Source organism: Dendrobates tinctorius, unplaced genomic scaffold (assembly GCF_039654945.1).
Source record: "Dendrobates tinctorius isolate UK_male_01 unplaced genomic scaffold, ASM3965494v1 ptg000250l, whole genome shotgun sequence".
In the NCBI taxonomy this organism is placed as follows: Eukaryota; Metazoa; Chordata; class Amphibia; order Anura; family Dendrobatidae; genus Dendrobates; species Dendrobates tinctorius.
The window spans coordinates 25,669,195-25,692,815 of NW_027361917.1; the positions used below are offsets into that span (position 1 = coordinate 25,669,195).

A 23,621-nucleotide genomic window follows, 5' to 3' on the forward strand; every position below is an offset into this window, starting at 1 on the left:
ATCGTTTCAAGAAGGAGTTCAATAAAGAGATGCGGGCCCCGAGTGAATCTGGAGGACGCAGGAGCAAGTACAAGTACGCACGAGCCCTGTCGTTCCTCCGGGATACAATGGTCACCAGAAGGTAAATATTACACACCACATGTGAAAAAAAAATGTTTAGATGTAACAATTTTTTTTCAGCCAGGGCCATGCCATGTCACTATTTTAATTGTTTTTTTTTTCTCTTTATTCCACAGCACGGTGAGCAGCACTCGGGAGCCTGCACGATTGGACCCGTCTGAGGCAATCCCTGAGGAGACCGGCACCGAGGGACACTTCGACCGCCCCGGTACATCTGCACCTTCCCAGCCTTCCCACACATTCGACCCATCTGTCCCATCCACCAGCACAGGAGCATCGTGGCCGCCTACATTACATGAAGCTGCTGGTGAGGAGATCGCTTTCCCTTTACCCCACCCTTCTAGTACACCTGCGGGTACTGGGCGGCAGCGGCAGAGGGGTCAGGAAAAGACTTATGCGCCAGAGTTCTTGCATCTGAATGCATCTTTCCAGAACTGTCTAAAAGTCTTGTCAGAGCAAATCTCCGCAGGCTTTCAGCAGATCAACTCCAGCATTCTGGAGGTGAAGACACTTCTGCAAACCATGCATTCAGAAGCAAGATCTTCGCCAAACCACACCTTTTTCAGGTCTGTTGTGGAGCGCATGGAAACGCTCTCTCCTACCCAGCAGATGCATGTAATGCATTCATGCCACGGTGCTCTCCAGCACGTTACCTCCCAACCTCCTCCTCCCACCCCAGTAGTTCCTCCACCTGCACCCCCTCCAGCCACTTTCCATCCTCCCCCTCCTATTACATACCAGCAACCTCCCCAGTACCAGACATCTCCCCACTTCCAGCAACCTGCCCCGTACCAAACTCCTTCCCCGTACCAAACTCCTTCCCCATACAACTTTCCATCAACATCATCTGCTCCTACAGTCCCTGCCCAACCCTCCACTCCACCGCACACCACCTCTTCTGCCTCCCACATGTCCACCCATTCTGTAGCTTTTTCCACACCTTCACCTCTAACTGTTCCTTCCCCACCACGATCCCAGTCCTCTCTCCACACTCCCAGTGTCGAAGTGTCCTGCAGCCCCTCCAGCAGTATTTCCACCCCACACTACACAGATTTATAATGTGTGTTTTTTAATAAAAATGGTCATTTGGTTTAAAACATTTAGTAAAAAAGTTTTTTCACTTTAAAAACATTTTACAAAAAAAAAATATTTTAAATAAAAGTTAAATTATCGTTTTACAATGGTTGTCTGTCATTTCTTTCTGCGGCGAACTATGTTTAAAAAAAAGGTTAAATACAGGGTATTTCAAAGGTAAAAAGGTATTCAAAACCAGGTATATAACTGTGGGTAAATTTTAGCTTTTTGCCACAGTTGTGTTCCTGGTTGTGTTTGAAGCAAAGTATTTCACCTAAAAAGTTGTGTTTATTGTTGGTGATTTCCTAACAATGTACACAACTTTTGTTAAAAGGTGAAATACTTTGCATAAAACACAACCAGGTACACACCTGTGGCCTAAAGGTAAAAATATTAAGACCATGACAAGATAGCCAACTTTGGTTGGCAAAGGTATATACTGTTGGTACAGAAGGTACACAAGTTTGGTTAAGGGCACAAATCTTTCACACTCTGTCATCCTGCCAGTGTACTCTGCCTTGAGGTGACATAAAGTATAGTGCAAAATTGTCCCTCATTACTGAAACCGTCACAGAACTTCTAGTGGTAATGTCATGGTAATCTTGCAAGGTGGTTTCTTCAGAGGTGTCCTCAATGGAAATGGGTTCCTTGCAGATAACAAAATTGTGGAGTACCACGCAAGCTTTGATCACCTCGTCCACAGTTTCTGTCTTGAGGTTGATCGCAGTCAATAGGACCCGCCATTTGGCTGTCAGAATACCAAAGGTACATTCAACCATTCTTCTTGCTCTTGTGAGGCGGTAATTAAAAATGCGTTTTGTTCTTGACAATCCTCTGCTACCGTACGGTTTCAAAAGGTGTTCTGACAGCTGGAAGGCTTCATCCCCTACACAGACAAATGGCATAGGTGGACCAGATGTTTGCGGCAGCGGTCTAGGGGATGGGAACTGGAAGGTGTTTCCATACCGTTTACGCCCCATGGCAGACAGCTTGAAAACTTGAGTCATTGGAGCCACCATAGGCCCCAATATCAACAGCAATAAATTTGTATTCCGCGTCAGCGATGGCCATGAGGACAATTGAAAAATATTTCTTGTAATTGAAATATTCCGATCCCGATCCGGCTGGCTTTACAATGCGGATATGTTTCCCGTCCACAGCGCCCAAGCAGTTCGGAAACTGACATATCTGTTGAAACTTTTCTGAAATTTCAATCCACCTCTCTGTTGTGGGCTCTGGTAAAAACTCTTCAGCTAAGGAGTCCCACAGTGCACGGCATGTGTACTTCACTATTCCAGATATGGTGGAAATCCCGAGTCTGTACTGGAAATGCAGTGACGAAAGGGATTCTCCAGTTGCAAGAAATCTGTGGGGAATTAAAAAACAATCAATTAGTTTAAAATCACAGCATTACATACCAAAAGTCAGCTATAACACTTGGAGATGCAAACTACCACCAACAAGATTGCAGTGAGAGTGTGCTCTGATGCGAGCATATCCAATAAATGTGGCTTACCTTAAAGTCACCATCAGACGCTCTGCGGGTGAAACAGAGAAGCGGCAATAGGTGTCCGATTTTCTTATGAGGTGTGCAATGCGCTCCACCAAGTAATCAAAATTCTCCATTTTCATCCGAACATATCCAAAAAATTTATCCGGGTTTCGTCTAAGGTCCATGCAGAGTGTAGAATAGACCCCACGCGTCATTCTCTTGGCTGTGATGGGGTGGATCCACAAACGTCGTCTACGATGCCTGATGCGCTGCTGCTGTCTCGCTCTCTCCTTCTCCAGAACAATCACCCTCAAACGATTCGCCTCCGCTGTAAAATCCGCCAAATTCTTCAAAATATTTCCAATCACAACATCCATCTTCGCCAGTAACTTGCTCTTCTCTCCAACCTGCACTTTCTCCTCTACAACCTGTCAAAGAAGGGCTGTAGGAACACGCTATATATAGTTTTTCAGTAGCCAATCCCTTTCGGAAGGCCACAAGGGGCGATTTTAAAAACCGGATCCGGCGTAATCCGTCGAAAAACGGATCGAAAACCGGATGAGACGGATCCGGTTTTGGCTGTCAAGCGCAAGACGGATCCAGCAGAAAACCGGATCCGTCACATCCAGTTTTACTAAACATTTGCCGGATCCGGCGCTCCGGCACGACGCCGGAACGCGCCTGACGCCGAAAACCTGATGTGTGAAAGTAGCCTTACACACCAGAATGTTAGCTCTAATATGTACTGCATATCACTTAGTCATTGTGGAACCAAATATGTGTGTGGTATTCTATCTCAATTCCTCCCAAGTTTGGTCGGCATGTAACTGATGTTTTTGGACTTTAGGCATTCTAAACTTATCAATTCATGTTGTTCTACAGCTTCCTGTCCACTGGCCTGTCTTATGCCACCCTCCACCATGAGTTTCTCATTGGAAGATCAACCATTTCAGGCATAGTGAGGTCTACATGTACAGAAATCTGGACAAGACTCCATGAAGTGGTCATGCCCGAGCCCAGGATGGAAGACTGGTTGAGGATATCAAGGGACTTTGAGGAGGAATGCCAGTTTCAAAATTGTATTGGGGCCCTGGATGGCAATCATATCCGGGTGCGTAATCCGCCGAACTCTGGCTCCCAATTCTTCAATTCTAAACAATACTTTTCTGTTGTATTGTTGTCTCTGGTAGACCCTCAATACAAGTTTAGAATTGGTGACATTGGGGCCTATGGAAGGACGGGAGACTCTAGAGTCTTCAAAACTTCCACAATGGCTCGGCGGCTACGCACCAACCAGTTGGATCTACCACCACCACGCCAGCTACCAGGCTCCCCAGAAGAATCAGTCCCTTATGTCCTTGTGGCAGATGAGGCCTTTCTGTTATTGCGCAATGTCATGAGGCCATATCCCCGGTGCAACCTTGACCACAGGCGCTGAATTTGTAACTTGCGCCTATCACGTGCTAGGCGACTGGTGGAGTGTTTATTTGTCCCAAATGGCGGGTACTACAGTCTGCCATTCAGTTGAGTGAACAAAATGTCAATGAAGTTGTGAAAGCCTGTGTTGTTCTGCCTGACTTTACCAGGATACATGATTGTTCATCCTCTGATGGTGTTGTGCGTAGTCCGGACAATGTGCGCAGGGTGAGACCACCTATGAACCCTCAACGTAGACCGCTCTCTGGCCTCAAAGTGCGTGTTATTTTAAATAATTACTTTATCTCACCTGAGGGGGCAACTTCTTGGCAAGAGCATGCTGTGTCTATGTTATAATTTGTTTCTTTAAGTGTGTCTAAATATATATTACTCAACCCCTTATGTTTCTATGACTGTTTCATTGCATTGGTTCGTGTATGTTAGTATGTTGTGAGGGATTGTGAAAAATCACACAGAGACGTTAATTATAGTAGACAAATTTTTAGTTTTGCCTTTTTTTTTTGTTTGCTTAAAGGCAAACATAATATTGCCATAATAACATTTTGGCAATGGGCAAAATGACCCTTTGTGCCTTCTTTAACTTTTGTGAAAAGTAACATTACATAACATAACCCAAAAAAAGATTAGGCAATAACAAATTTGCTGCATGACAATATTAAACTAGATTTAAAAAAAAAAAAAAAGGTGAGCTCCATCACCAAAATAAATGCTAAAAGATAACACTCACATTTCTTCATAATGTTTTCCAATCATAGAAAGATTCCACCATGACAGGCAAGGCTACCTCACGGCTTTCAGACAGATATTACCTGTCTGTAGAACAGAGAATATTTAACCATGCTATACTGGAAAGGATGAAAAAACAAAACTCACTTGTTAAGACATAGAGAGAGCGTGATATTCTGAAGGCTGGTCGCCTTGATTTGTTTTACTAGATATTGTTAGCAAAAAAGGTGACTAATTCACTAAGGCCAGCACGCCTTTCCTAGGCATTAAGCAAGTGAGTAGTGTATTTTCATCCTCTCATTTTACAGTATAGCGCGTTGAAATATTCTCTTTTGTACACACATGTAATATCTGTCTGAAAGGCGTGAGGTTGCCTTGCCTGTCATGATGGATTCTTCCATATGATTGTAAAACATTGTGAAAAAATAAGGATGTTAAATTATGTAAAAAAGTTGGGTGATGGAGAACACCTGTTTTTTCCTTTCTATTTGGAGCACCAGTTAAACCGCACTGGACTTCTCCGGGCGTCAGACTCATAAATCCTCATAGGTTGGGGAAGGGGAACGTGGAAGAGCAGCCTGTGGGTGCTGCTGGACACTGTGGCCAACATCGCCCTGTGTGGGGCCATACTGTTGCCCATGATGCTGGAATTGTCCGGCCTCTTGGGACTGTTGGGGATACTGGCCAGAGTAATGATGATGGTGAGGGGCATCTTGTTGGCTGTGGTAGGCACGTGGCTCATACCCACCAAGATAGCCAGATCGTCCCCAACCAGGTTGGGACCAGCCTCCAACACTGGGTGGGTACAAGTGGCCATATTGGTGGGGTTGGCTAGAGGCTGACATTTGGGGCTGTGGAATAGAAGGTTGGGTAGTGGGAGGAAGGGGTTGAGGTGTTGGCCCACGTATTAGGGGCTGTTCGGACCCTGCTTGAGCAAGCATCTGTGTTGATGGTCTCATGCGCATTAGATTTCGGGGGGGGGAGCTGCCACCTCTCCAGAAATTCGAAAACCTCATATGGGGTATTGGGGGGGGTGCTTGCATCAAGCAGGATCTGAATACATCCCCTAATACGGAGCCTGACCTCACGGGTAGGGCACGGAGATAAAGGGTGAGGCTACGTGCGTAGGCCTCCTCCCCATCATCTGTAGTTACTCTAGATAAATAATTGAGCACCCCTGTGTCCACATTGGTCCTGCTCTCTTGAATAGTGATCTGGCGCCTTCTTCGTGTGCGCCGTGATGTAAGAGCAGCCTGTGGGGAGGCCCTGATCTGGCCAGTTGGGCTGCTGCTCAAGTTGCCCGGCTCTTCCAGGATGGGTGATGGGGCAGCAGCAGACCGTCCTGGTGGTGTTGTGTGTTGGGCAGCCATTGGGTTGTCCTGTGATGCCTCATCTTCTGCCATCCTTCTTGTAGGGGGAGAAGATGGGCCAGCCACCTCATCCCCTACAGGATCTATTATGGGCTCTGCCTCTGAGGCCGTTCCTCGATCCGTAAGGTTGGATTGAGTTCTGTTATGAAATAGAACAGAGGCAAAAATACATCAATATTTTTGGCCCTGTAAAGTATTTGTGTAATGTGGTGTGAGGTATCTACTTATGGTCTCAGATCCAGAATTGGGGCGAGGAAGGAGAGGCGGTCGTAATATATATTTTCGTTTAACGTAGCCAGCATCCCCACTCCTGGACCGCTGCTGGCGTTCCCGGCGGTACTGGTCCCGGATGCTTCGCCAGCGTTTCATCACATCTTCCACTGCAATGTGACAGGAAATATTGTCAAATTCACATATTTGAGAGGTCACATTTTCTACCAGTAGTCTAGGCATTGGGCTTTCTGGGGTGTGCTTTCTACCCATGGTGGCATATGTAATTGGGCCGATACCCAGGGTCTCTTTAGCTACACTTAATAATTGTTTTGTCTAGGAGGATGAGGAGCTTGTGGCCTAACCCCAAATTATGGCTGTGTGAAGCCACGTGTCACATCCAAATGTAACGGCCTCATGAGGCTAAAAGTACATGCACAGGAAGGGGGGTGCTGATTCTATATTCCTTTTTTCTTGCGCGCTAAGGTTACTGATGTTTTGCGTTGTACTTACGAATTTTATGCTGCTCCTCACGTGGTCGGTCACAAAAGTCATGGTACATCTGGCGACAGATGGGCCTCCATGATGCCTCCTTTCTTGCCCGGTTTGCATAATTTGCATCGCGTTGGTCCCAGATTTCGGGACGCTCCTGCACCAGGACAATGAGCATCTCAACATTTATGTACGTGGACGCCATGCTGCTGCTGTACTCCGTGGAGGCGTACTTCCTGGATGTCTGCAGCGCTTTTTGAGCTCATTTGCATGTCTAGGCTTCCTGATGATGGATTGCCCCATTTCCTGTCAACAGCCAAAAGACCTGCGTATTGCTCGCAGGTCACACGTCTGGTCCGTGTGTAATCCGTATTTTTTGCGCGCCCATAGACTTGCATTGGCGTACTACGGGCGTAGTACGCTGACAATCGCAGCATGCTGCGACTGGCACGGAGCGTAGGATACGGATGAGAAATATACGCCTGGTGCGAGTGATCCCATAGAGAATCATTTGTCCGTGTCTAATGCGTGCTTTTAGCGCCTCTCACTCGGCTGTATTCCTCGCCAGTGTGACCCCGGCCTAAGAGGTTTTTTTTTTTCTTTCTATAACCACCTAATTTAGATTTCCCTCTTCTTTATGAGTGTTCCAAGCGCACACTAATATTATGAGTTATTTAACCTTATTTCTTTGACACACTTGTGACAGGTGTCTTAGTGTTTGCTGCTGGAATTACACTCATACACAAGCGCCACTGAATCTCCATTTGTATTATATATATATATATATATATTTTCTCTATGTGTATATATCTATTTTTTTCTAAGCTGTCAGTGTGATTTTACTGTATCCGCACATGAATTGCCGGCTTTTCAAAGGACACCGGTGAGTAAAAAACGGACAGCACTTGCATGGTACGAGTGCTGTGCAATTTTTTTCTCGCACCCATAGACTTTCATTGGCAAGTCTCGGAAGATATACGCAGCAAATCGCAGCATGCTGCGATTTCACTCGCACGTATAATACAACCGAGAAAAAAACGGTGATGGGAGCTGCTCCATAGATTAACAGCGGTCCGAGTGCTATGCAATGTTTTATCGCATAGCACTCGTCCGTATTCCTCGCAAGTGTGACTCCAGCCTAAGGAAGAGAAGCACTGGTTTGGGAGGTATCTTTTTTTCACCTTCCTGGGCTCATTAATAAGGAATGTGTCCATAGCAAGGATATCTGTCAGGGTGTTCTGTGGTGGAAGTTAGGCTACTTTCACACATCAGTTTTTTGCCGTCAGGCAGGATCCGGCTATTTTTAGAAAAACCGGATCCGGCATAAATTTTGGAGAACTGTAGAAACGGATCCGTTTTTTTTGCTGGATCCGTCTAGCAGGTTATATCTGTTTCCTGGGGGCTGGCCAATTGGATCTGAGCATGCGCAGACTTAAAAAAACGGATCCGGTGGCTGGATCCGTCTTTTTCTGGATCCGGCGCATTCCGGCGCCCATAGACTTTCATTGTAGCAAAAAGCTGGAAGCGCCGGATCCGGCGCTTCCGGCTTTTTCGCCGGAGACAAAAAACGTTACAGTAGCCGTTTTTTCCAGACGCCGGAATGAGACAAGTAGCCGGATCCGGCAAAAAACGGATGAAACGCAATGCCATCCGGCGCGATCTGGCGCTAATGCAAGTCAATGGGGAAAAACTGGATCCGACATTGCATTTTGCCGGATCCGGTTTTACAAAAAAAAGCCGGATCGCGCCTGACGGCAAAAAACTGATGTGTGAAAGAGGCCTTAAGCAACTCTTAAAAGGACTTTCAAGGACAAGTCTTTGTGTTAGCTAGTTTCCTAGTAGATTTCAGGAGGTGCCCTGACCTAAACCATTTAACTCCTATACAAGAATCAAGACTTTCACAGAGGTCCCTAAGGCCAGTTCAAGGTAGCTGCTGGCCAGTGGTCCTGTCTGGCATGGGATGATCAGGAACAGAATCTTTAAGCAGCAGAGTAGACAAAATATGGGCTTAGGGCAGAAACTATCTAGCTGGACAATGGCAGAGAAGCAGAACCAGAGAAAGAAAATTTATAACTGGCAACTAATGGTTGGAAGCCAAGGGTTTAAATAGTTTGAGACCGCCTAAGGCACAAAAAAGGGAGTAAATTAGATGATGATGTTCAGGAGTTAACCCCCAAGCTCCCTGCCTGGACAGCTCCACCAGTCCCAGAATATCAACCCAAACTGCTAAATTGTGCCTGTAATGATGCCGCGGTCCCACCTGGCGACAGAAGCAGATAGAGTGTGCACACACATGGATGTTACATGGATGCTAAATACAACCCTTTAGTTGGATTTAGAAATAATTAAAGGGAAATTGCACACAACATACCATGTCAGCCTAGAACAGCTTTGCATTGCTTCAATCACTGCAGAAAATAAAAGGTTATTGTTATGTTGGCCAGGCCACATGGACACAAGCTCATCATGCTTTAGGGAGTTGTGATGGGAGAACCCATTCATTAAATAAGTGCAGCTATATGAAGCAAAGAAGTTGCTGAAATATGTTTCTGCAAATCTCAGCCAAGATATTGTACCTGAAATGTCCTTTTCATGATATCAGCAAATCACAGACTCTACGACCAGTCCTCCTCAGATTTATTGATATATTGCTTTATGCACAGACCTTGTATGTCTGATTTGTACTAAGAAAACCGTTCATTATTTATAGGACGGAAAAATGGAAGGGTCAATACATCAAAAGTAAAGTGGAATAAAAGAACAGCCACCTGCGACCCTGTCTTAGGGTGTTCATGCACATTAGATTACAGTGAACTGTACCCGCCAATCATTTAATGTGTGCGATGGTTTCAGAGTCTACATTATAACAGATGTTGGGCTGCTGAATTTCAACATACCCAATCCTTTGTTATCTTGGCAAATAGTCACTGCAAAAAGAGTCTGGTAGTGTTTCCTCTCTCTGTTCAGAACACATTTACAATGGCAGCAGTGTGCATGAGTACTGTGTGCAGGAAGGGCAGCAGCTGTTGGCTAACTGCTATGAAAAGTGAATGGTCAGCATTAGGCTGGGGAGGCACAGTGATGAGCTGTATGTCCTCCAACCTGTTCAGCAAACAAATGTAAAGCAAAGATTTTTACAAAACAGTAATTAAAACACAACATGGTTTCTAATGCTGAAAGAACACGTCCATTAAGTTCAGCCTTTCTTAGATCAATTACCGTATTTTTTCGGACCATAAGACGCACTTTTTTCCCCAAAATTTTTTGGAGAAAATGGGGGTGCATCTTATAGTCCAAATGTACTTAACAGGAGTGTGTAGGCAGCAGGAGTCAGGCAATTCTGCCAGTCCTGGGCTGGAAAGAAGGGGTGTCCGGTGGTCCGACACTGCATGGCGATAATCTGACTCCCATCTCAGGCTGGTGCATCAGGTTCGGTGGTGCAGGGGGCATCTTGTGAAAGCCCGGAGCCCCCGCACTTCCATTGGTGCAATGTGGTGGCTTCCGGGAAAATGGCCACCGGAGATGACGCATGTGCAGATTGAGATCTCGGCAACGGAGGCCGCTGCATGGAAGAAATAGATGTGCAGGGGCTCTGGCCTTTCACAAAATGTCAGCGGAGCCCCCACACCACCGAACCTACTTAACCACCCTGGGATGGGAGTCAGATCATCGCCGGACCACCGAACTACTCCTGTGACCCCGCTTCACCAGCGATACCGATTCTCTCCCTCCCAGGTAAACTGAATGTGGACTGCAAGACGGACCCCCATTTGACGTATTAATTTTTTTCCCTATTTTATTTCTGAAAATTTGGGATGCGTCTTAAGGCCCAATGTGTCTTATTGTCCGAAAAATACCTTCATTTAAAAATTGCTTTTTGTATTTACTTGTGTTATATTTGTGTAATATTTAATTTTGTTTGTTGATCTGAAACATTTAAGTGTGACAAATATGCAAAACAATAGGAAAAATCAGGAAGGGGACAATCAGTTTATCACACAACTGTATATCATTCAGTGCTAAATCATTTGTATCCCTTCACAGTATTTGTTATTTTACCCTTCCTTTAATGCTGACACTGTATTTCCATGGTCAAGTCTTGGGATAGGACATTCCATAGTTTAAGTACTCTAACTGTAAAGACCTCTTTCCTATAACAATATCTAAAATGTCTTTGCTCCACACATATTTTTTGTCCTGGTCAATTTGTGCAGTGCTTGGAAGTTATACAGTACATTGACGTGCAAAAGGGTAGCAATGTTTTGAACTTTTGACTTTCAGGCTCCATATCTCACCATCCACTAAAGCTTCAAACGTGAGACTACCATCATTTTATAGACAATCATCTTGGCTACCTCATGCATAAAATTGAATTGCAACTATTTTGCATATGATTAGTTATGCAGGTTCTTGACATATCACTGCATTGCTACTATTTTGCTCCTAAAAATTAAAATTTTAATTTTTAATATTTTGTTAGAATTTTATAAATCCACCTTTTGGCTTTCAACATTGCCTGAATCCTTCTGGGCATGCTCTCGATCTGATTCAAACATGTCTCGACCGAAACCTTATCCTGGGTCTCTTCTACAGTACATGCTCTCAAAGTTGGTGCATACTGGTTGACTCACTTTGATATGTATACAGTTTTTCTTCAACTCTACCCACAAGTGTTCAATTGGGTTGATGTCTGGGGACTGTCTGGGCCAATTCAGCACCTCACCTCTACTTCATTGTCATTGAACGATTTATTTGCCAATCTCGACATATGCTTCTGGTCGTTGTCTTGCTGGAACACTATGTTGTCCTTTTCATACCCATAGTACTCAATGTACGAAGTAACTTGTCTTGTAGAATACTCACATATAGCTCAGCATTGAGACCAACATGGATCCTGGTCAAGTATTCAATGGTTTTGGCTGTGAAACAACCCCATATCATCAGGCTTCATTCACCAAACTTGACAGTTCCTTCAATTTCTCGATCCGTTAGCCCCTTTTTCCCTTATTTCTTTCAGACCCATTTGTAACCATCAGAACCTATTCTATCGACTTTCGTCTCATTGCTCCATATCACCCATTCCAATCTTCTACTTTCCACTTTCATACTTTTTAGCAAACTCAAGCTGACGCTTCTTATAATGATATTGAAGTCGAGTCTTCTTCACCTTTTTTTGACCCACCCTTCCACACTGGTGTAAAGTGCGTCTCACGGTGCTTGCATGGACGTATGTGATCTCACTATCACAAAGCATACAAGCCACCTCCACTGCTCTGCTTTGTTTGCCGCTCCAGAACTATTAGACCTTGTGATGAGCTAACTTCATGATTTTTGCCTGGACATCAACCTCTTGGCTTGTGAATGGATGGATAGACTTCATTTTATATTGTTCCAACTATCATGGCACTCACATGATGCAGTTTTGCAAATTTCTTGACTGAGAGACTGCTATTGATGAGCTGGATGATGCTGTTTCTCTTTACATGGGAAATCTTCTTCATAGCTGCTGGGATCTGTGGTACATCTGAGATTAGACGATCACTGCGTTTAGCTGAGTACAAGTCCTTTTTAAATCTACACGGCCATTCATGAGTTAACAGGTTTCTTGTGGCATGGAAAGGGTTTAAAGTTCCTCGTGGTCTATTGACTATGATGCATATTGGAACCACACCCTTTCATTATATCACTGGTGGACACAGTCAGGAGAGGGCCCCTGTGCAAGAACAATATAAGAGCCTTTTGCGGCATATCATAACGCACAATTTCACCTGCTTTGGGGATGGAAATGGGCCCCATTACATCTTGGGCCTCTGTGCGACCGCACAGATTGCACCAATGATATGTCCGCCCCTGCATTATATAAACCTGTGTCTGGCTTCCCTCCATGTGAGCAATAGAATCTTCATTCTGTTCCTTGCTTTACTGGAGAAAGTGTTCTGCAGTGTCGCTCTTGTCATCTTGAGATTGTTGCAAGCGGTTTTCTTTCGTGTTTCTTTTCTGCCTCTTTACTGTGTACACATTTTTCCCTTTATATTTTATCCTATGTGTTTGTAGTTTCATTGTGCCTTGGTTTCCCACTTTATTCCTGCCCCTTTCCTCCATAGGAGGAAGGTGAGAGCTGCATAGGATTTTGTAGGAGGTACAGAGGTATGAGACTCGGGCATCTTCACCTTCAGGGGTAGTAACCCTGAGGTTAGAGATAGACTAGGGCTTCCCTAGATTGAAGGACAGTATAGGTTTCCACTTTCCCCGACTTTCCTGCACAGTGTAAGGCCAAAGTCAAACTGCCGTAGAATACGGCCGAGTGCTTTGCAAGAAAACATTGTATAGCACTCAGCCCAGTGTTAATCTATGGGGCAGCTCCCATCAATGTTTATTTTCTCAGCTGTATTCGATGAGTGTGTAAAATCACAGCATACTGCGATCGTCACCAAGACCCGACCGAGACTCACCAATGCAAGCCTATGGGTGCGAGAAAAAAAAAAAAAAAATCACACAGCACTCGGACCATGAGAGTGCTGTCCGATTATTACGCAACTGTGTCCTTTGAAAAGTCTGGTATTCATGTGCCTCATACAGTAAAATCACAGAGTGACAGGTTAGAATAGATATAATAGATATATACACATAGAATACATAGATATATAGATGTCAGTGACACACACACATATATATACAGTATATATATATGTATATATATTACATAGATAGATGAAAAGCCGGCAATTCAGCAGCTGAGTAGTGTAAAATCACAGCATAAGCCGACAGGATAGATTAAATGGATTACATACAGTAAATACAAATAGAATAGGTAGATATACAGATGTCTGTGACAAATACAATTAGTAAAGTGTGTGTGCAGCTTACTGTACATGTATTTAATTAATAAAAGATAATTTTTCGGAAAACAATTTCGCAACCAACAGAGAGAAAGCCGACGGCTGGGGGCCGATGTTTATAGCCTGGGAGGGGGAAATACCCATGGAGCTTCCCAGGCTATTAATATCAGCTCACAACTGTATACTTAGCCTTTACTGGCTATTAAAATGGGGATCCTAAAAAAATGACGTAGGGTCTCCCTATAATTAATAACCAGCAAAGGCTATGCAGACAGCAGCATGCTGATTTTAATAGCTTAGGAAAGGGTCATGGATACTGGTCCCCCCAGGCTAAAAGCATCAGATCTCAGTCGCTCGAGAAAAGGCGCATCTCTAAGATGCGCCAATTCTGGCACTTAGCCTCGCTTTTCTCACTTGCCCTGAAGTGGTGGCAAGTGGGGTGATAGTTGGGGGAGTTGATGTCACCTTTGTATTGACAGGAGACATCAAGCCCCAAGGTTAGTAATGGAGAGGTATCAATAAGACACCCCCATTACTAATCCCATAGTCACATTGTATGAAAATACAGACACCCAGAATAAAGTCCTTTAATTGAAAGAATGACACAGACTCCTTTAATAAATCTTAATTAAACCATAGTTACGACCTTGCCCATTCCCCCGACACCCTTGTCATAAGCAAAAGATTTAAAAAAAAAAAAACAAAAAACAATATTCCTCACCTTTCCGCAGACATGCTGCTAATCTATTTGTCTCACCATGGGTCTAGCTCTGCTACATCTAGATGGCAGGCTGCATGGTTGCGGCTCAATGTATTGCTATGCATCTGCACGCTCCACTCCTGAGTGCTGGCGGCAGTGCCGGGTGTTAGCATGCGAGACTCGGCCGTATTCCTCGCATGTGTGATCCCGGCCTAAGGGTAATATTACATTGGGATCACAGGTTTTTAATCTCCTAAAGCCTCACTTGTATTAGGAGCTGGTTATAAACTGAAATATCCTAGAGCTATGGCTTTAGTAAAGCCAACATGCCAATACAATTTATAATAAGTGTATATATACTGTATATATAAAAATATCTTACCATAAGTGTCTCCATTTGGAAAAACAAATGAAATCTGGAAAACTTCAGAAGTTTCTAGAAAAACAAGTAAATAAAAAGCTTTTAGATGCACCACTGACAAACTAAGGGCTATGTCCAAATTCTAGCACAGTCCCATTCATACAGACGACTGTATCAGTCCGAGTGCGATCCGATAAAAACATCGGCTCACACCTGGACCAATGTTATTCTATGGGGCCGAGTACATTTCATATTTTTTCTTAGGACCGAGAGGGTCCAAGGAGAAAAAAAAAAATCACTGCATTCTCGAGTTTGATCCGATTTTGGATTGTGATCAGCCATGCAAGTCAATGAGTAGGTGGAAACCATAAGACTGAACATGGATGACATCTGAGTGCGGTCTGATTTCCATGGACTAAATAGACAGTATGGGAAAAAAAAATTTCCCAATCTTCTCCTCATCCAAGAAACTAGGATCACACTCTGATAAACGTAATTTGCATAATTGACCCAGTTCTCTCAGATGAGAGCTTACAGTAGTCTGCACCTAGCTTTAGTTCTAGACATTGGTGATGGCTCTATGAGCTGGAAATCCACTAATCTAACAAGGAAGTGATGTGTTATCAAATCTTTTACTGAGAAATCCTGGTTAACCTCTTCTGCACCATATAGAAATTGAAATTGTTCTGTGCAGAAGTAGCAATCCAAGAATAAACTTCCAGGGCTATCATCAATATACATAAATAAGGAAAAAAAGGGGGGAATGTGTAATTAAAATGTAACTTTTATTTGCATATTGATTTTTTTTTTTTTAATTCGCAAACATCTCATTAGGAATGTATATTGGATCACAGTTATCAAGTGGTTTCTGTTATTATTATTATTAACTAGGATTATCCCAGGCAATATAAACTACAGTGACGACCTAGCACTCTGTACCTCAAAGAACATCCACGACTGTGGGTTTTCTACTTTTTCTTCTTTTTAGCACTTTAGCTGGAAATTTGTTCTATACTCACGAGGTACTGACATGTCACTATGGTTTAATATATAGTGTGGGTCAATGTGGAGTTGATATTGCCTGGGTTAATCCTAATTTTATGATTATTATTAATTAAAATCTGCTGCGTTTTACTGTGCCAGCCAAGTGGATGAGATTTAATGGAATCTCCTTTCCACGGTGCATCCAAGGACGCTGTCAAACTGTACTTTTTGGGGGATGTTTTATTGTATTTATTGGCTTTTTTCAGAAGTTGAAAAAAAAACATTTAAGAAAAACAGTTGTGTCTTAGGCTACTTTCACACGTTAGGAGGCGCAGCGTACGCTCGGCGTGAAGCTCCGCCCCCTGCGGCGCCTCCTCTGGTCAGCTCTGCCTATGGGCACATGACGCTGTATGCGACCTGCATACCTTATCTATAGCATTGGGTACGCAGGCTGTGCGCAGGTATGCTTTTGCCGGCGCATGCGACCTTTTGACGGTGCGCCGACCTGCACCAAACGCAAGGCGGAGCTGATCGGAGGAGGCGTGGCAGGGGGCAGAGCTCCACGTCGAGCGTACGCTGCGCCTCCTAACGCAAGTGGGTCGCCCTCCCAGGGCTGTGGGGTACTCGGTACCGGGCTGGTATCAGCGGGATGTGTCACAGCAGCAGTGACCCGGTCCGTGGCCCTGGGCGCCCAAGTAATAGGGGAGATTGAATGGTGTAATTTAGTTAATTGAATGAATAGTTTGTGACGCCACCTGTGGTGTTCAGCAATTGAGGTGTTGAGCCGACTCTGCATGCAGATCCGCTGGGACTGATGGTAGGGTGCAGCAAAGATGTAAAGGCTCCCCACAGGTGAAGCTGTAGTCCCAGGGCAGTGTAGTTGGAGATGATAATTGGGAGACGTGGATGATGCAGAAATGTAGCAGTGCTGAAGGTGTTGGCGCCGGAATAAGTGGAGGACACCAGGGCTTGTAGTTCCAAAGCTTTACTCACAGTCTGTAGTACACACAGGTGTGTTATGATTGAGTCACCGTAGGAGGCAAAAACAGAAATGCTAGCTAAGTCCAGAAAACCAGAGAAGTTGGCAGCTATCAGATTGCAGACCCCTGAACCTATCAACACAACTAGCAGTAGCCTTGGGGGGTTCCTACGATGCCCTAGACCCCTCGATCACAGCCGGAGAATTAAATAGGCCTAAAGAAAGAAAGGGGAAATCTAAACTGCCCCAGAGCAGACCCCAAAGCAATAGGCAGCCCCCAACATATAATGACGGTGAAGCAAGATGAAAATACTAACACAGACAGAAAGATAGACTGAGCAAAGAGGGGCCCAAGCTAACTAAATAGAAAAGGACAGGAAGGCTGCTGTCTGCAATCCGTGAAAAACCCTATGAAAATAAGAGCCAACAGACTGACAGTGAAAAAGGCCCTGAAGACGCTAGGCTTCAAAAAAGCTATGTCAGTACTCAGGAATATACTGAAGACAGAGCTACAGGCAAATGGAGATTCAGCTCACCCCAGCAGGGAATGGCAGAATACTGAAAAGCAAGGAAAACAAAAAACAAAACAAAAAGCTAACAGGCAAAACAGAAACTTAGCTTTAGAGGAGCAGGAATCAGACTGGTGTCCTAGAAGTCCACAGAGAAATCACCTGCAGGGCAGAAGGGCGTCGGCAGCCTTATATCCAGTCCGTGACTCCACTCAGCCAGTCATCCTCATTAGACTCAGGTGCCTGATAATCAGGCTCATTACCTTCCTTTACCAGAATAGGGAGTTCACCAGACCCCAGTGACGAAGGGGAAAATGAACTCACAACAGTACCTCCCCCTTGAGGAGGGATCACCGAACCCTCAACCACGCCACCAGGGCGATCAGGGTGAGCCCGATGAAATGCACGCACCAATCTTTTGGCATGAATATCAGAGGCAGAGACCCAGGAATTATCCTCCTGACCATAACCCTTCCACTTAACCAAATACTGGAGTCTCCGTCTAGCCAGACGGGAATCCAGTATTTTCTCTACCTCATATTCCATGTTACTTTCAACCAATACAGGGTCTGGAGGTGCCACCCCAGGAACAACTGGTTCAACAAACCTCTTCAACAAGGACTTATGGAACACATTATGGATTTTAAATGTGACAGGAAGAGCCAAACGAAAAGAGACCGGATTAATAATCTCCAAAATATTGTAAGGTCCAATAAATCTAGGCTTAAACTTAGGAGAAGCCACCTTCATAGCAATATTTTTTGATGATAACCACACCATATCACCAATCTTAAACTGGGGACCAATGGTCCTATGTCGATTGGAAAACCGCTGGGCCTTTTCCTGGGAGAGAGATAACTTATCCACCAATTGGTCCCAGATCTGGTGCATTCTCTCCACCACAGTGTCAGCACCTGGGCAGGCAGAAGGCTCCACCTGCCCTGAAGAAAATCGAGGATGAAACCCAAAGTTACAAAAAAAAGGTGACATCAAAGTGGCAGAACTAGCTCTATTATTTAAAGCAAATTCGGCCAAGGGCACAAACGAAACCCAATCATCCTGATCAGCGGAAATAAAACATCTCAAATACGACTCCAAGGTCTGGTTTGTTCTCTCTGTCTGCCCATTGGTCTGAGGGTGAAAAGCAGAGGAGAAGGACAACTGAATTCCCAGCTGGGAACAGAAAGTCCTCCAAAATCTAGACACAAACTGAACTCCTCTGTCAGACACAATGTTCTCAGGAATCCCGTGTAAGCGAACCACCTGTTGCAAAAACAGGGGCACCAACTCAGAGGAAGACGGCAACTTAGGGAGTGGTACAAGATGAACCATCTTAGAGAACCTATCACAAATCACCCAAATAACAGTCATTCTTTGAGAGACCGGCATATCAGAGATGAAATCCATTGAAATATGGGTCCATGGCCTCCTGGGGACCGGCAAAGGCATCAACAACCCACTAGAGCAAGAACAAGATTTAGACCGGGAGCAAGTCCCACAGGACTGCACAAAATTCCTGACATCATGAGACAAGGTGGGCCACCAAAAAGAGCGACTCACCAGATCTCTAGTACCAAAAATACCTGGATGACCAGCCAATGCAGAGCAATGAACTTCAGACATCACTCTCTTCTTCCACTGGTCAGGAACATACAACTTTCCACTGGGACAACGCTCAGGTTTGTCCTCCTGGAACTCTTGCAGAGCAAGTCTCAAATCGGGCGAGATGGCAGAAAGAACTACCCCTTCGCCTAAGATGGTAGCAGGCTTGGTCACCACCGGAGAATCAGCAAAGAAACTCCTAGAGAGGGCGTCTGCCTTGACATTCTTAGTTCCAGGAAGAAAAGAGACCACAAAATCAAAAGTGTAAAAAACAAGGCCCACCTAGCCTGTCTAGGGTTCAAGCGTTTAGCCGACTCTAGGTAAATCAAATTCTTGTGGTCAGTGAGGACCACAACTTGATGTTTAGCTCCCTCCAACCAATGTCTCCACTCCTCAAATGCCCATTTCATGGCCAACAGTTCCCGATTCCCCACATCATAGTTACGTTCAGATGGAGAGAACTTTCGGGAAAAGAAAGCACAGGGATTCATTTTAGATGTTACAGGATCCTTTTGGGACGAAACTGCTCCTGCACCAATCTCAGAAGCATCCACCTCTACCTGGAACGGGAGTGAGACATCAGGTTGCCGCAAAACCGGGGCGGAGGTAAATCTTCGCTTCAGCTCCTGAAAGGAAGCAACAGCCTCAGGAGACCAATTCAACACATCAGCACCCTTCTTAGTCAGATCAGTCAATGGCTTGGCAATACTAGAAAATTTTGCTATAAATTTCCGATAAAAATTAGCAAAACCCAAAAACTTCTGGAGGGCCTTCAAAGAAGTGGGCTGAACCCAATCATAAATGGCCAGTACCTTGGCCGGGTCCATTTCAGTAGTTGACGGAGACAAAATAAATCCCAAAAATGAAATCCTCTGTACTCCAAAAAGGCATTTCGATCCTTTGACATACAGGGAATTCTCCCTCAAGATCCGGAACACAGTCCGAACATGTTCCACATGAGAATCCCAATCCTTGGAGAAGATCAAAATATCATCCAGATAGATAATCAAAAATTTATCGACAAAGTCTCGGAAAATATCGTTCATGAAGCACTGGAAGACAGAAGGGGCATTAGTGAGCCCAAAAGGCATCACCGGGTACTCAAAATGTCCCTCCGGAGTATTAAACGCCGTCTTCCATTCATCCCCCTGCTTAATGCGGATAAGATTATACGCCCCCTGAGGTCAAGCTTGGTAAACCAGCAAGCACCTCTAACTCTAGAGAATAGATCCGAAATCAGGGGTAACGGATACTGATATTTAATAGTAATTTTATTGAGGGCACGATAATCAATACAAGGCCTTGAAGAACCATCCTTTTTGGCCACAAAAAAAATTTCCCTCTACGGCCTCAGAGATATAGAGGAAAGAATATACACACACCTCTTTTTATTTTTTATTTTTTAAACACAATTCTTTCCTGCTATTGAGTACCCTAGGATCTGCGGTATGGCGTGTGATTCTGTTATGATTGAGTCACCGTAGGAGGCAAAAACAAAAATGCTAGCTAAGTCCAGAAAACCAGAGAAGTTGGCAGCTATCGGATTGCAGACCCCAGAACCTATCAACACAACTAGCAGTAGCCTTGGGGGGTTCCTACGATGCCCTAGACCCCTCGATCACAGCCGGAGAATTAAATAGGCCTAAAGAAAGAAAGGGGAAATCAAAACTGCCCCAGAGCAGACCCCAAAGCAATAGGCAGCCCCCAACATATAATGACGGTGAAGCAAGATGAAAATACTAACACAGACAGAAAGATAGACTGAGCAAAGAGGGGCCCAAGCTAACTAAATAGAAAAGGACAGGAAGGCTGCTGTCTGCAATCCGTGAAAAACCCTATGAAAATAAGAGCCAACAGACTGACAGTGAAAAAGGCCCTGAAGATGCTAGGCTTCAAAAAAGCTATGTCAGTACTCAGGAATATACTGAAGACAGAGCTACAGGCAAAAGGAGATTCAGCTCACCCCAGCAGGGAATGGCAGAATACTGAAAAGCAAGGAAAACAAAAAACAAAACAAAAAGCTAACAGGCAAAACAGAAACTTAGCTTTAGAGGAGCAGGAATCAGACTGGTGTCCTAGAAGTCCACAGAGAAATCACTCGCAGGGCAGAAGGGCGTCGGCAGCCTTATATCCAGTCCGTGACTCCACTCAGCCAGTCATCCTCATTAGACTCAGGTGCCTGATAATCAGGCTCATTACCTTCCTTTACCAGAATAGGGAGTTCACCAGACCCGAGTGACGAAGGGGAAAATGAACTCACAACACAGGTGCCTGCCTCCGCGCTGTGTCCTCCGGGTCAGGGACTCAGTCAACCTCCAGGCAAGATGGAATGCTCCCTTACAACACTCCGCCTACATGTGCCTTTTTGAGCGTCTCCTCTATAGCGCCTTTAAGTGAAGTACTCCTAGTACTGAGTTACACTGGAGTTCCTCCTAACAGATGTTCCCAAGAACTATCCTTGTACGGCAGACAGCTGTAGCTGCTTCGGGGACTCCTTGCTCCTAAGTCCCGGCTCACTATCAACGTTGCTGTTGTGCCCTCAAGTCTTTGATGGGAGTAGTGCATTTACAGCCCACTACTCCTCCTGTGTCTGCTGCAGGACAATTAGTATCCATACAACCTCGGGGACCGGGCCTCGGCCTTGCGCTTAGAAGTTCTAGGTAGGGTTCTTCCTTTAACCCACGTCCTCTATGTTCCCTTTTACTCCTACGTTCCGTACTAGTCTTTCCTTCTTATGGAAGATCAGGTTTCTGTTCAGTGTCTTTCTCCTTCTTTCCTTTCCCGTGCCAGCAGACCCAGGTCACTGAGATCTGCTGCAGCTCCTTCTTCCTCCATCCCTTTCTCTCTCAGGGATCCTCTCTCCTCACTCTCCACTGACTGACTGACTGACTGAAATCCTAAACCTTCCCGCTCTTTTATGTATTCTAACTCCACCCGCCTCCCAGCACGTTTCGTGTTCCAAGCAGGGAGCCACCAAAGGTGCTCTGCTACACTCCAAGCCGGGAGCCGCAATGTGGCTTTGCTGAACTACTTTGTGATGATGGGTGCAGGTGTTGGAGCGTGGTCAGGAGCCTCCAACCTACCTGGACGGTGGGGTACCACACCTCAGGAGGAGGTGCAGTACCTCTGTGGCAACTGAATCCTCAGGGGCGCCACACTAGTGTGAAAGTAGCCTTAATGCACAGAATCAAAGCTTGTCTGTGCTTAAAAAAAATGCATGAAAAATTGCTGCTTCAAATCTGCACCAAAAACGCATCAAATACAGCAGAAAAGTGACCAAACTAAAACAGCAAAAAATCAACAGCCTGGAAAGAAATTTTATGGCGTATTTTGATGTGGAAAACATGCAGACAAAAACCAGCTCTGCTAGGTGTGAACACAGCCTTACCGGACTCACTGGTCCCATCACTACACAAGTATCTGCACCCAGAGCTGGCACTGCAGGATTGGGGAGGATGGCGCCTTCTGGCCACCGTCTTCCGCTGTATCTCATTATAGGCAGCACCATGTTGGGCACTGTGGCCCCCCAGGGGCCCTTATACTGACCCTTCAGCTACATGTGCTGTATACATAGTGAATGTGGGCAGGAGCTACACCCCTATCTCTGCTCTACGTCCATTCAAATCAGAAAATCATATGATTAAGTTTACAACAGCTGGGAAGGCAAACTACAATACAGTGATGACGTCATAACTCGTGCCTTATACAGATATTACTTCTGCAATAACTGACGGCCCCGCGTGTAGCCGCCACGCATAAACTGCACCCTTACCGCAAGCGTCTGCTGCCCCTTCTTCCATCCTTGCTTCTCAGTAGCTACAGTGTTACTATGGTAACGGATGTAAGCAAAGCGCACTCACAGATAAGGCGGGGACAACGTGTGACGTAGACTATAACTGACCAATGGAAGGCCGGGGGGCTGGTCTGGGGTGCTGGCTACGTGTACGTCACGTGACCCGACAGGAAGTTCCCTTAGTCCCAGTGCTCCCTGCTGTGCGGCGCTGGAGGTGGGTGCCTGTGTCTGTTTGTCTTCTGTGGGCGCTTTGGAAATGTAAACAAAACTTTATTATCCAGGACGGGTTGTAACAAGGACAAAAGAAGTTCCGAAGCGTGTAGTCCCCTGGACCTGGGCGTGCTGGGTGTTGTTGTACTACACGCTCATCTCCTCCATACATTGCCCTGTGGTTTGTAGTAGCTGGATGGTGCAGATCACATAGGGTTCTGCATTGTCTTACCCTCCAGACTTCCAAACTGAAAACTTGACCCATGAGCTGCTGAAGTGGAGACACAATGCACAGTGTGCCATATATTTAACCCTTAGAGATGGGCGCACACCTGGATGTTTGGGTCCTGTGGATTCAGCCGAAGAGTTACAAAAAGTTTGGGTTTGGGCACCAGAACAGTACTGGATCTGGCCCCTTTTCACTTGAATGGGGGGCCCAAACATCCAGTGTTTGCTGCGCTGTCATGCGCATGGCAGCACGGCAAACACTGCTTCTGATCGGTGGGGAAATCATCTCTTCCGGTCAAAAGACAGCAGGGGCCTGCAGCTGTGATTGGAGGTATGAAGTTTACCTCCAGTCACTGGTGTCAGCTGACAGAACTACTGATCCCTTCATCTGGCACCAGCTACCGCTATTTACAGTGAGAGCAGGAGCAGCGGATGGGAGTATTCATCAGCTGCTCCTGCGCTGTAAATAAATAATGAAATAAAAAAAACAGCATG

At 45.2% G+C, this 23,621-nt stretch overlaps 2 protein-coding genes across 4 annotated transcripts in view; one reads left to right on the plus strand and one right to left on the minus strand.

Moving 5' to 3' along the window:
* The window catches only part of MORN2 (MORN repeat containing 2), a 61,749-nt gene extending 38,975 nt beyond the window's left edge, over positions 1–22,774 (minus strand). For both annotated transcript variants that reach the window (XR_012224886.1, XM_073557552.1), the window contains exons 1-2: positions 22,668–22,774; positions 14,843–14,896 (exon numbers count right to left, since the gene is read on the minus strand). Coding sequence is in view for 1 of the 2 variants with exons in the window: in XM_073557552.1 (XP_073413653.1) it covers positions 14,843–14,896; positions 22,668–22,695 (82 nt within the window). In the remaining variant the exon portion in view is untranslated. The remainder of the gene's footprint in view (positions 1–14,842; positions 14,897–22,667) is intronic.
* A 23-nt stretch (positions 22,775–22,797) lies between these two features.
* DHX57 (DExH-box helicase 57) overlaps positions 22,798–23,621 on the plus strand; it is a 91,301-nt gene continuing 90,477 nt past the window's right edge. For both annotated transcript variants that reach the window (XM_073557553.1, XM_073557554.1), the window contains exon 1: positions 22,798–22,902. The gene's annotated coding sequence lies outside the window, so the exon portion shown is untranslated. The remainder of the gene's footprint in view (positions 22,903–23,621) is intronic.